This window comes from Colossoma macropomum, unplaced genomic scaffold (genome assembly GCF_904425465.1).
Source record: "Colossoma macropomum unplaced genomic scaffold, Colossoma_macropomum, whole genome shotgun sequence".
Classification (NCBI taxonomy): Eukaryota; Metazoa; Chordata; class Actinopteri; order Characiformes; family Serrasalmidae; genus Colossoma; species Colossoma macropomum.
In genome coordinates, this window is record NW_023494799.1 from 7,368,800 (window position 1) to 7,383,249 (window position 14,450).

Here is a 14,450-nt window from a genome sequence, read left to right on the forward strand (position 1 = left end):
AGAATTTCGTCAGTGTTCTGTAAAGGTCACCTGTATCCTGACAGCACCTACAAAAGTACACATTTCTGGGCGGAGCTTGAATAGGTCAAATAACCATAAGATATCAGGTCATAAAAGGACACCAAGCACCAGATGGCACCACTGATGGAGACACCTGCCTGCGTGGGGAACCCCAGTGACTAAAGATGGGCGTTTCCTCTCCCTCTCCATCCTCTCTCTCTGGCAGATCACTGAGAACAGACACACACAAACATATATGGACAAAAACATCAGCAATAAAGCCTGTAATTCAGTGCATCTGATGCCAATATTTGTGCCAGAAGCTTCCACAAAATTGCACCAAAATCCAAAAACATAGTTTAACAAGGCATAATGCTCTCCTACCTGTGCCCTTCTCTCATCTGCACCATAGCATTGCCTTGATTCCTCCTCTTCCTCCTGCCAGAGGAAGCCAGCTGTGCAGACCTGTGGAACAAAGGGTGGAGAAATAAGCCAACATCCTCACACAAACACATCTTAAATAAGAATAGTCAACATTAAAAAATTAAAAAATTAAAAGCACACTTCAAATGCTGACCAATGATCAGGTCAATCCTAGACACAAATGCATATTTAAATAAATGAAGAAAATCTGATGTCATGTGATGACTTTTCACTCTGAAAAATGGATTGTGGCTTAAAAATGTATATCTTGCATATATTCCACATCTGCACCTGTCAGACATATCCCTAAGCATCTACATTGTGTGTATACCCTGCAAATGTACTTTACATCCTGTATATAATGTTCAGTTGTGACCCCCCCTGTACTGGTGTCTTTGTATTTATTTATTTCACAGCTATTCTGATGACCAGTCTCGTGCCAGATATTTCTTAGCAGATGTGGCAAAATGAAGAAAATCAAGAAAAAAGCTGACTACTGGCACTAAAATTCAGAGGAAGATGCTTTGTGAGAAGCTAGGCCCTTTTGCTTTATACACCAAACCTAAGTACAAAACATGGGCATAATCTTAGATTCTGAGCTCTGTTTTATCCCACATAGAAACCCAGTCAATAAAGTAGCTTTTTAGCATTTGAGAAATGTTGTTAAAGTTCTTTTACTAGTTTTTAAAAGCTCTAAATGGCCTTAAAGCGCCTGCGTACATCACAGAACGTCTGTCTGTCTATGCTCCAGCGCAAGACCTTAGATCCGCAGATACTGACTTCTACATACACAATCCCCAAATACAGAAAACTTGGAGAGACGTTTTGTGTTATTCTGCTTCTAAACTGTGGAACTCCGTTCTATCTTTTAGTAAACAGTCAAGCTCAATAAAACACATTTTAAAAATGTTTTTCTCTAATTTAGCTTTTAATCAAAATGCAACCTCTCTTTTTGTATTTGTCTTGTTAATTTGATCTGTTATTGGTTTAAATTATTTAAATTTATACTATTAAATTTTTCCTGTATTGCTGTTAGCAATAGAAGAGAAACTTAATATTGATTTCTGTCAGTGGTTCGAGCTGGTGCATAAAGAGTGTGTATGGTAGAGCTGAGAGACTCATGGTGAGGTCAGGCTGTAATGCTACCTGTGGTCCAGCAGGTGGGGCTCTAATACAACACCAAACTGAAAAACCTTACAGTTAAAAGTTCTGAACAGTGAAAACAGACAATAGCACACTCATGTATATGTGTGCGCACACTCACACTTAAATCTAATCCTAATCACACTGTTCAGTGAGTGTAATGGTAAAGAGAGGGTTTGCTACATGCAGTTTGCTAAACACGACACTGTAATTACTATGTACGTACGTGGAGCCCATTATACCCCCTGCTATCTGTGTGTGTATTTGTCAACACAAACAAAATGCGCTGATGGGAGAGTGCGGACAAAAACTGTTGTTCTCACAAAAATGGGAAAGTTTTGATGGTATGGAAAGATACACAAAGAGAATGAAAGTCTATGTGTCACTCACTCTGTGTCTGTATCAGTGAGAGTGAGTTCTGAGCCTCCTGTTCTAGAGTCCGAGTCCGCCTCACTCTCCGGCGCCTCCACCCAGGACCTCACCGGCTGACCTGAAAATACAAACACACATTCACTGGTTTTTATACAGTGTCAGGACATGTGGTCACACATATGCCTATATCTTTATTGATGTTGTCAGAACATATATATCAAATATATATCAAAACCTTATCCTAATCTCCAAAATGGCAACTTTATCGGAGAAGGAAAAATACTCTTAACTTTCAATGAATGTTTGTGTAAATATGTTTTGTAACTAATTTAGACTATTTTATCATTTTGACATGATGTACATGGCAGCTGGTGCTTTCAAATTATGTAAAAAGACAAAAACAAAAAACAATAATGCACTATCCCATGCACATTATATACAGTGATATGCAAAGGTTTGGGCACCCCATTATAAGTTTTTTAAGCAGCTAAACGTAATAATACTTTGTCCCATATGTATTATACATCTGCAATTAATATGCATAATCTGTTCCATATTTTTTTTTATTTATATGATCATCAGATTGTTCAAAACCTAACCCTTAGGAACCCATAAAAATCAAATTTATATAGTTTTCCACTCACCCCAGAAGTAATTGATCAGCCAAGACACGTTTGGTCTCCAAATTTTGCACCTGTTGTCTACAAGTGCTGTCTGCAGTGTTTGGCTACACTGTGATGTTTTGTTCACTTTTATAGTTCACGCTAAGTTCGCACTGAGTCATACTGTGCTCTAAACCACACTGACAAGTCTGCATGGCCTTAACGAAGACCTGGAGCGGGCTGACAGAAGTTTTGGGAATATATTTACATAAAAGAAAACAAACGTCTTGTCTGATCGATCCTCTACAAGAACAAACTTAAATGTGGCATTTTCTGCTCATTTTAGAGCACAACTTATAATTATTTGGGGAGTTAAACATATTTCAAAAACATAAGGCATAAAATATTAACTTTCGCACAGATTACATTGTGTTTTACAAAAAATAAACAGTAACTTTGTAGTAAAATGTGCACAAGTGTGTTAACGTCTTTCCACTTCTTTACCAGAAAATAAACAAAACATTTGACCAGGGTAGCTTTTGCGTACAACTCTATATACTTTTCTTCTTTCCCCAGGGATTTTTTGCTGTCTTCTCAGGAAATATCAGCAATCGTGCCAAACTGAGAACTATCCTTTTGGCGGTAATAGGTTAAACACTAAAAGAAAAACAGTAAGCATGCACTGGCACTACAAAAAAAGAAATTTATTCCAAACACACTAAATGGCTTATAAGAAGATTAATATTTCTCTGCCTTTCAGAGTTTTTCAAGCCTAGCATAATAAAAGTAAAACCACTGTGAAAGCTAGACTGGGTCAGCAATCCATTGGAAAATAATACAGAGGCCTAAGGCTATAGAATAAAAGAGCTGCTATGCACTAAACAGAAGTATTAGGCTGGGATATTTACTTTTGACAAAATAACCGCACTTTCTGCCAGACAGTGGATTTTTAGTAGAAGCAGGGTCGTCTCATAACACTGACAACGACAAAAACTGACACTGATTACAATGTAATATTTCCTTAAGTCCACCGCTGTGACTATGTGGGTTTACACATATTAACATGGATTGTTTTTCGGTTTCGCTGAGATGTGGTGGCACAATGCCAACGTAAATGTAGAAAAAAAAAAATCGGCGAATAGTCATTGTGTCACACCACTGAACGGTTCTGTGAACACAGTTAAGAATTTGTGTTGAGAAAACTACGGTTTGTAAACGTTGAACTGTGTGCATGTGGAAATGCTCAGCCCTACAGTGGAAAAAAGGCAAGCGTGTCTGTCACATTGGTCAGTTACACGGCTGACCAATTCAAATGGGTGGAGCAGTGGGTAGTGCTGTCGCCTCGCAGCAAGAAGGACCTGGGTTTGATTCCCCAGCCAGGTGATTAGGGTCCTTCGTGTGTGGAGTTCACATGTTCTCCCTGTGTCTGTGTGGGTTTCCTCCCACAGTCCAAAGACATGCAGTCAGGTGAATTGGACACGCTAAACTGCCCCTAGGTGTGAATGTGTGTGTGATTGCATGTCTGTGCATCTGCCCTATGATGGACCAGCGACCTGTCAGGGTGTTTCCTTCTTTCCGCCCCTTGACACCAGGCTCCAGCACCCTCCATGACCCAGAAGGATAAGCGGCTTAGAAGATGGATGGATGTTACCCATGTACAATTACTTTTTCAAAAGTAAAAATTATTTCGGTGTATATTAGTGTCTTTTCAGCACATTTCTGTGTCTAGACCAGGGGTTGGCAACATGCAGCTGCTTTACTGCTCTGTTGCGGCTCCACAGCAGAATTAGATACAAGAAGCTGGAGAATGAGAAGCTGACCTCAGGCTCATAAACAGTCGAACGTTGAGACATCATTCTATTACTATTCCACTTTTGAGGAAATGTTTGCCAGAGATGCGAGAAAAGCGACTACAGCTGAGCTAAAGCTTAAAGCAGAGCAAAGTAAGTCTGCATTTTTGTTTATATTTTTAGCCTTTACCATCACATTAGCACATACTGAGACATATTAACAGCCAGGATGGTAAAATGGACACAAAAGGTTGTGGCTCCCAAGGTAGTTTGATTTTTTATTGAAAGGACAAAATGGCTCTTCTTAACATTTGGGTTGCGACCCCTGGTCTACACAAAACTGCACCAATACAGAAATACTGCTATCATTCTGAGAGATGTCATTTTCATACCATCCCAGCTCTACTTGAATATATGAAGCTGACAGAGACACTCACTGATTGGACGCTGAGGGATCTTTGTGCTGGACTCCAGTTCTGTTCGAAAGTCCTCTTCATTCTGGACCAAGGCCTCCTCATCATTCTCCTACAAAAGACATACGAAGTAAGAGAAGACACAAAAATGTATTCGCACGTTACATGGAGCATGTCTTGTGAGCAAGTTAGAAGAACTAAATTTGGTTCCGCGAGCACCCCCAGCACTCCATAGATCTGTAAATTCAATTAGCAGCACAATTCAATGAATTTAATAAAGTACTGACTGGACAAACCAGGTGAGAACTACGAATAATACTAGGCTTGGAAATGCTTAAGCGAACACACTGACATACATAAAATCACTACTTATTGTATTAATGTTATCTGCATTTATTCTAATGTTAATATTTCATATTAATATCAATGTCTCAGGTGCCTCAAACTTTTGCACAGTACTGTATCTGCCTGGAAATTTCTGCTGCTCAACTCCACTCGCAAACTCTGCTGCACACAGCAGGTTCAATGAAACAAATCGCATGTTTGGCTTTTTCCCCTCTTAATCTATCTAACAGTTCTTTCCTACCGCAAGACAAGCCTCTGAAGACTCAGAATTCACACCAGACGTGACAGCGCAACTCAAGCGCAGGCAACTATCTGTCCAATACGCTGCTTTCAAATCATTTCCATTCTGTAAGCACTTCAGGGGCTGGTTACACCAGCTGTGTGTAAATTCAAACGTAGGCTAGTTGCAACATAAGTGTTTACTAAGTTCACATTTATGCATTGTTAAATCAAAACAAACTGCACCACACAAACCAGTTTTAACTTAAAAAGTTAGGCCTCCACCTAAGCAGGCGTGCGTGTTTGGGGAAAACCATCAGAAACAACCCAGAAAGCGCAAAAAGGACCAAAACATAACTTTTTTGGGTTAACTAAGTTAAAAACTAAATGCTCTGTGCTGTGATTTTATTTACAGCTCTAATCACTGTAACTCTGAGCTTGAAGCAAACACCCAGCTCCACTTGAGTGAGAAACACCTGCAGAAACATCTAAACTGAAGCTGCTGTTGCATCAGTCAGCCAGAAACCATCATTGAAAATTGGTTGTCGCAAGTAAGCATTAAAGAATAAACTGACAGTGGCTATAGATCATTTGTTATATTCAGTTTAACTTGTAAACATTGTTCTTTTATTTGCTGGATATTTTTTCCATGGAAAAAGTCGGCGCAGGTTAACTGACTGGTTCTGAACACGTTATTGTCATGTTAAAGCAACATACATATTAGACAACAATTAGTAGTTAAGACACTACTTTAGGATTTGTGGTGCAACCAAATTTAGTAATAAAAAAAGGTTGAAATTATCTAAGGACTTAGTAAAGACTTTACCCAGAAACTTAACCCTCGGGTCCACAACTTCATCCGTGCATCGACTTTGATGTTTCTATATATGTTTCTCTATCTTTGCACTAATACAGTGCAGAAGTGTGGTTTAAACATTTTCCGAATCTGTAGAGTCACCCTTTCCATTCCAGCTTATCACAAGATCGGACGTAACTCACGAGTTATGAGGCTGTGAGATACACGTCATCTGCCTCTCAATGTGTGTAATTGGTGGATTGTCTGTCTACAGACCAATCCCATTTCTTATCTTTATCCCTACCCCTTGTTTTCAGTGTCACCTTGCTACACTGAAACTGTGCAATATAAGGGGTAGTGGTTGAAATCTTCCTCTATGAAATGGGTCCCTTAAATAAGAAAAGGGCATTACTTCATTAACAGCTACTAGCGGTACTCTGTAGGCAACCCTGCCAGTCTGCAGTGACAGCAGAGGAGGGTAAAGTTCAGCTCCTCACTGCTGGGCTTTAGTCACATTTAGGGAATCATATGCTTTCAAATGCTTTTTGCCCCCTAATTCTATAGCGATATGAAGCTGAAGTCAGCTATTCGCCAGCTTCTTGTTCGAATTTTCCCGTTCCACCTTAAATGGAGCAGCAGTTACATTCTGGCATTTCAGGCGTCAGAACTGCTAGACTATTTAAGGTGGAACAGGAAGTTTAGCTAGCTAGCTACTAAAACATTAGCATACTACTACGATTTTTTATGTTAGTTATGAAAAAAAGTACCATAATACACTGAAATGACATTAAACTTAGAAAATACAATGGTTATCATAATTTTTTAACTGAGAAAATACTCAGATTTGTGGGTTTCTTTGGTCGCAGCCATCTTGCCAGTGTTTTTTTTTCCCTAACACTCTTTTTGGAGTGTACCTCTGAAAAACCTAAATTTGGAGGGCCATGTAGCCCCAACACTTTGCCCTACCCCTCTATCTCAACAAAAATCAGGACACCCTACCCCTAGATGTGAACACGCAAACACAGAGGGCTAAGGGCTAAGGGGTAGGGGCGAGGGGTTGAAATGGGATTGGGACTCAATTTTGTGTGAAACCGACCAACGCACACTCAGGAAATCACTAAGGACTGACCCATCACATCACATATCATTCATTCTTCGTTCAGCCGACATCAGAGACACACGTGAAATGGCGTGCAAGTTTACAGCTGCTTAAGTTGCTGCAGCAGTTTAGTAGCAACAAAGATAATGGAGCATTTTGATACGAAACATATGGGTATCATGTTATACGCAGCTGCCTTTGAAAGCGAATTTAAGAAGATGCAAGAAAATGCACTCAGAGGGTTAAGTATAAACCTTCGCAAAAAAGCAGTGCAACCCAGGCCAGGTGTGAATAACAGCTTATCTTCTTTCGCAATTAAATGGTTTTACAGCCATTTCTACAGATCTGTTTATTGTGACAAAATTACAGTCATGTTGTTTTCACCCCAAGTTTTCACCCCTGCTGTTGTCACGTAAAAAGCCTAGTTATCATCACCACAGTACAAACACCGTCAGTACAATGCAGTAGCTGCGCTGCAATTACTAGGGTAACAAGATCATCACACTGAAGTAGATTATGACCTTAATTATACTTCACAGTACTATGTGGAAAAAAGAGGCTCAACATGTAAAGAAAATAGATGAACATCTAAAGAATGCTTCAGGAACGCTGCTTTCAGTGTGAATTGGCCTTTAGGGACCACCTCTCTCTGTCAAAGCTAGCCAGTTCCGAGGCTTACAAAGGGTCTCACCTCCTCAGTCTGGGTAAAGATCTGGTAGGGGTTTGTCACAGCTGATTCTTCCACAGAAGGTGATTCCCTCCTAGTGTATGACAACGGACTCTCTCTGTCACTCTCTAAGCTGGGGTGCCTCTCCTCCTCTTCCTGTCCCTGGTCCTCATCTACAGTCATCTCTCTCTCTAGGCCTGGCAGGAGCTCTGTGGTGATTAGAGGAGAAGCATAGCGGGGCTTGTCGTCCAGAATCAGCTCAGGATCCTCATCAAGGTCTTCTGGAAGGACTGAGCCATCCCCAAAGCCCTGTTAAGATTCAAAATTCAGTATTTACTGCCAACCAACTCTGCAGTGTGTTCACGACAGTAAAACAACAAGAAAGATATAAGCACATGAACATACGCGCAAACACAAGTAAACGAGAGTCAATGCTACGAACTCTGGTCAGACCTGAAGAGAGATATGACAAGTTTCAAATACAATCAGATGCTTCAATACAGCAAATCAAGTAGCTGCTAGGACACAATTTACGCTTATGTTATTTGTACGTTGCCGCTGCCATATCAAAACCACATATCTTTTTTTTGATTTTTATTTTTCTACAATATTTGAACACAGCAGCTGCTCTTTGCACCCTGTGTAAACATTTTATTATGAATGGACTAACAGAAATGGTCTACAGTGACTTGTATGTAAATTAAATAGCATTAACATTCAATACATGATAGAAATATTCCTGCCTGATAATATTAAAATCCTTTTTTGTGTTAGGACAGCACCAAAACATTTTTTGCTGAGTGTATTTTTTATGTAGTTATACTGGAATTTATACTGACACCTACACCAAAATTGTTGAATAAAAGATTTTGATTCTGATGATAAGATAGGCTTTTTGTCAGTAATCTGCTCAACACATTTATATGCACTTCAGTAATCAGATAATGGAAAAGTCCCGGTCAACATGAATCAGGCAGTAATCAGATGTCTGTTCTGCAACCAGCCAATAAACTCACAGAAAAGGATGTTACGCAAACATAATGTAAAACTCAAACTTCATGCAGCAGGGTTTTTTTTTTTTTATCATCGCGAAACTTTATCTGAAAATATGAACACACATCATCTAGAACCACCTAGAATATTTAAATCCTTTCATTGAGAATGTAGTTGGTTTCAGCGTCACTCTAAAAGTGTTTTGCTGCATCTCACAGCAACCCTGCTTACTTACTTCCAGTACCTCTGTCTGTTTTGCACATGCTCAGACTGAGAAATCCGAAAGAAATCAGAGTAAGAGTTCACATGCACTGAGAAATCTGATTACGGAGCTAAAATCCAGCCTCTTTATCAGATTTCTTAATCGTATTTCTAGATTTTTCTCCGATCTAAAAAATTGGGGTATGCTGTTTACATGACCATTTGAATAAGTCAGATAACTGCAGAAATCCTATTACGATCGGATTATTGAGTACATGTAAACACATTCATTTTTGAGCAATTGTAGTTCTCAGCTTCATCTGCTAATTATCAGTGTGTAAGAGGCAATATTTCCGCTGACCCTGTTGTCAACAGGGATATTTCACATCGCTACAATTAATCATATTTTAGCCAATAAAAATGCAGAGCCTGTGGCCTGAGTGGCCACTTACTCCACATTACTTAGCATTTTTTTTTTGCATTACTTCACATTTTGTCCCTTTTTTTTCTCAAACTACAAGACCAGTTGAATGTTCACCTATTTACAGATATTCACCTTTAACAAAATTAATAAGCCATTAATAACAAAACTACTGGACCTGGACGATATGTAAAAAATAATCAGCACAATATTTTCTATTTATTTCAACAGTCATGGTCTGCTGTAGCTTAGACCTTTGCTATCTGTAGCTGGACGTGCCTTGTAAACATTAAACAATAAAATGAAAATCTTGACAATTCACATATGAGTAGCTCGACATCTTTTGGTTGTAAACTATATTCACCTCGCATATTGAAAAGTGACTGCAAATGTGTGCAGTAGTGAGCTTCTGTTGGTGTGGGTTCATGGCTGTTTCTTCTCTTTAAATGACACATTTCATGCTAGTAATTACATAAATAAACACATTTCTACAATTCTGGCCACAAATTACTCCTTTTGGCAACAAGATACACTGGTTTGGTGGCCAGTGCATTCTTTTTTTATATGTGTCTACCCCCTTGAACAATAGTATATATTGGCAGAGCCACACAATCGACATTACAGCTGCTGAAGTTTCGCTAAAGAAACTGGTTGAAATTATCTTACTGTTTGCTAAACTTCCATAAGGTGCTACAGCGCAAAGGCCTCTGTTAAAATGTTCAGAGATGCTTTATCTTACATTTGTAAGGTGGTTTTTAACAGTACGAGGCTTCTGGAAAAGAGAGCCCAGACTGTTACGATCTGTAAAACAGATGCAACAAGTCCCAGCTGCTAAAACAAAGTTAAGAAATAAACAAGCTGATCTCAGTCAACCTGTTGCTGAAGCACTATAGAGAAACTCTCACGTCCTTATGCTTCTGAAAAGACGCAGTGCCTCATTTTATGATCCTTACACACAAAAAAAAAAAAAGTCTGCACATTCCTTTCTGGGCTGCTTCTCTCTTTCCTTCTTTATTCCTCTCCATGTTCTCATCGCCTGGATCAGAAACATCTGACCAATGACGACAGAGAGATACAGAGTCAAAGAGAGAGAAAGATGTCCGTCTACTGCATATAAAGCAGTCGTTTCATCTCTGCAACAGGGTTCCGGCCTGTCCTCTTCTGTCCAACACACACACTCTTAAAGATAATAAGAGCTGAAAGTGCACTTTTCTCCATGCCGCTCCGATCCGCACACTCAGCACCTTTCACACCCCTCCCCTCATAGAGCCCAGAACCAATTTGCCATGAAAAATGTGCAGGGTCTAAAATCTTAATGGCGCAATTAGTCTCGTTTTGGCTAGATTTACGGCAGCACTTGACTCAGCCGCCTCAATTACATCTTTGCTAAAACTCAAGGATAATACGGCCGTGCATCTCAAAAGCTAAGAGGGAGAGGGCGGGGCTTCACCTCTAAAAGTTAACCTTCCTAAGGACTAGTTGCTTGGTCCACTCTCACTATCTCTCTGTCCATGTTCTTTCTGTTTTCTCCTCCTTTTCCTCCTCATGCACCCCTCCCTCTACTTCTATCCATCGCCCACCTTCAGTTTCAGGTATTAGCATTTGACTGCTGAAGTTCAAAGCAGCAGGTATGGAAACAAATGTGTTGTCATGTGATGTAAACGCCATTTATTTAATTAGAAGGAACTTTTAAGAAAGTTGTCACAACTGATTATATTAGTAATCAACCAATTTGCTATTAATTTAGATAATTAATGAAGTAATGAAAATTTTTACAAAAGGCCAAACAATAAACATGTATTCAAATGGAATTCCACCTTTTTTTTATCTTTATTTTTTTTTTTAAACAAATGGTCTGTTCTTACACATTGTAGCAAATTTATCATAAAGCATTTAGAAACCTTTTCATGTAATAGCTTTCTGTTATATAGCTTTAAGAGGCATTAAACTCTTAAGACGTAAGGTTCCTCTCAACAAGAGTGTGAACAATTCTGACTCTGTAAATTTCTCAAGAATGGAGCATTTCCATCTCAAACTACTCCAAATTGCTTTGTTTATATCTTAATGATTAAACTACGCAGAAATTTTGAAAAATTGGTGAAATCTCCCTTCAACTGGGCAATAGCACACAATGCATAACGCATAACCGGTCAAAAATTCTATTCTTCCAAGTACTATAAGTCAAAAAGATAAACTACAAAGGCTTAAAAAGACTTCATTTAAAATTGTATAAAACACTCAGAACACTTTGCATGTGTGTGTGTGTGTGTGTGTGTGTGTGCAGAGAGAGAGAGAGAGAGAGAGAGAGAGAGAGAGACTAGATGACAGTAATAGTTGATATCTGAAGTGCTCAGTGGTGTTGATACCTTTGGCACAGGTAGATCAGTATGGGTAGGGGACGGGGACTGCTCCTGCTCCTGCTCCTGCTCCTGCAGTTCTGCTGAAAGCTCCACACTGCTCCTCTCCTCTGCCTAGAGTCAAGGACACACACGAGGATCAGAGGGACTAGAAAATGTAACAACAGAAAGCTCAGCAACATAACTGTTTCGACCTGATCTCTATCTGCCTCTTCTGAAACATACAGTCAGTTATTACAGGTCATAATTTTCACTGTTTTTTTCTGCATTTGATAAAAGAAGAAAAAACCTGTTGACTCAAAACACACTTATAGTAGCAGCCAATGAGCAGGTGTTGAAGTCATCCTTGCTATAGAGAGTTCTCTGGGATGCAATGCCTTTACAGAGTGACACAAATGTTCCATTTCACTCTAATTCTTGTTCTGCATCAATTGTTCTGAATTGCATTACACTCCAAAGGCTGCACTAGGATTCATTACCAAGAGATTCACAGAGAGGCCAAAACACTGCACAAGAGCCAATGCACTGGCAGAGCTCTAGGTGGTGCTAGGGGTAATCTGGAGAAATGAATGTGTTGTACTTGTAGGATATGCCAAGGTGAGGTCCACCCAAACTGCCACAAAACAAATGAAGAAGCCACCACGTGTATCGTATTTTATATATGGTAACCACTTGCGCATATTTTATCTATGGTATCCTAATTTACACAATATTTTCACCCGTCTGTTGCCTCAATGTAAAACACCTACACATATCCATATGGTGGCACACACAAAAGAAGCAAAGCTTATTATATGTCACTAATTTAATTATCAATGGTAATTTGATTTCAAACTGTATGATGTGTGCTTTCAGTTTTGATAAAAATAAATATTCACACATCACTATAATTTAATAATCTGTTATCAGATAATAAAGAATCCTGCAGCATAAAATACTTCCTGTGTTTCAGCTTTATTTGTTCAGACAAGCTACTGATTACTATGTTTGTGTGTGTTTTGGCAAATATTTTAAAGAAAAGTTGAGCATTTGACTGCCTATATACACAAACAATCACTCAGCTTTGAAAATAAAGTATCAAAGACAATGATTGTGTGTTTTGGCAAATACTGTTACACCTATTTATATTTCCTGTAAATAAAAGTCTTATTATTATTTTTCCCACTGATTTGTTTGCTTTATTTTCCATCTCTTTATGGAGTAGCCAAATTCATCCAAACAAACTCAAGTCTATACTGCTAATAAAGACCCTACGGTCCATAGAATGGGTCTGAGGGTGATGATGGTGGTCCGTAAAAATGAAAGAAAACATAAATTGCACATTCGACTGCCTATAAACAATTCCTCTTTGACTAAAACCTCTGTAGTCTGTCTCTGTAGGGCATCAATCTTACCCCCAGAGGCTTCTTAAGGCCCAGGTAGACCTTGCCCGCTGGAGCAGCCTTGAGCACCTCCACAGCCTGGGTCAGAGTGCAGCTATCCAGGTTTGTGTTGTTCACAAACACCAGCTGGTCTCCAGGCAACAGGCCCCCATGACTTTCAGCCACCCCTCCGGCCACCAGCGAGCGGATAACTATCACAGAACGTGTAGTGTCCAGAGGGTCCTGCAGAGGGCAACACAGACCACAGCAAGCATGTTTAAACACACATACAAGACAGAAACACACACTTACACGCACCGAAGTCTCAAAAGCAACGTTGGCAAGTACTTACGGTGAACATGTTATACTTTTAATTTTACCCTGTAGACGGTTAGTGAGGAAAAAATGTGCTCACTTAGCTCATTTCAGTTAGTCTTTCCACAGATGAGAGTCACATAAAAAACTTCAAAACGTATTTTCTTAGTGTTTTTTACGCCATTTAAAAGTCAGCCGTCCTTTACATTGTGTTATTATTTCATGATGAATGGACCAATAGAAGTGGTTCTAAATTACCTGGATTAATTTGGATCTCCATTTTTGTTGTTTTTCAGTTTTTGACATAATTTGAAAATGCATGTTGCTCTTTACTTTGTGTGTAAATGTCATGATGAATGGACTAAAAGAAAAAATCCATAATTACTTGGAAAAAACTCTGGTTCCATTGACTTACATTAAAAGCAAAGTAGGTTTTTTCCTTCTCCTGTAAAGTTACCATTTTGGAGATATAAGGTTTTCTACCAACAACAGTGAAATATATGCCCGCCACCTTTAACGTGATTTTGAAATGTGAACAAGGTTATTCAGAGTGGTCTGACGTGAAATGGCTCATTGTAGTGAAACTTACAGACTAGATTTTATTTTTTTGAAGTGGTGGCAAAAGGAATCAGAGATCACAATGTCTACAATATAAACATATAATTTTATTTGCTATCTAGTGACCCTACACATCTTGCGATTTTTATATGTAATATTGACAAAAATTAGTATAAAAAAAATCTTTTCTATGGGTTCATATTCTTTCTCACAACATCCTGCTTGTATCTCAGTACCATGAAAAAAAAGGTTTTAGGCCAAAACCTTCTCAAAATTATCACAAAACAATGTCTCTGACATCAGGCAGTGTATTTATAACCATTTCATGTCATAACTTTCTGTGAGGGAGCTTTTAGAGGCATTAAACTCTTTAGA

The 14,450-nt window shown here is 38.9% G+C and overlaps 1 protein-coding gene across 8 annotated transcripts in view; it reads right to left on the reverse strand.

Annotated features, from left to right (window-relative positions):
- patj (PATJ crumbs cell polarity complex component) overlaps positions 1 to 14,450 on the reverse strand; it is a 195,877-nt gene that overhangs the window by 130,656 nt on the left and 50,771 nt on the right. For all 8 annotated transcript variants that reach the window (XM_036585852.1, XM_036585854.1, XM_036585853.1 and 5 more), the window contains exons 18-24: positions 13,236 to 13,445; positions 11,851 to 11,955; positions 7,894 to 8,178; positions 4,768 to 4,855; positions 1,957 to 2,056; positions 385 to 465; positions 159 to 230 (exon numbers count right to left, since the gene is read on the reverse strand). In XM_036585852.1, the coding sequence (XP_036441745.1) occupies positions 159 to 230; positions 385 to 465; positions 1,957 to 2,056; positions 4,768 to 4,855; positions 7,894 to 8,178; positions 11,851 to 11,955; positions 13,236 to 13,445 (941 nt within the window). The remainder of the gene's footprint in view (positions 1 to 158; positions 231 to 384; positions 466 to 1,956; positions 2,057 to 4,767; positions 4,856 to 7,893; positions 8,179 to 11,850; positions 11,956 to 13,235; positions 13,446 to 14,450) is intronic.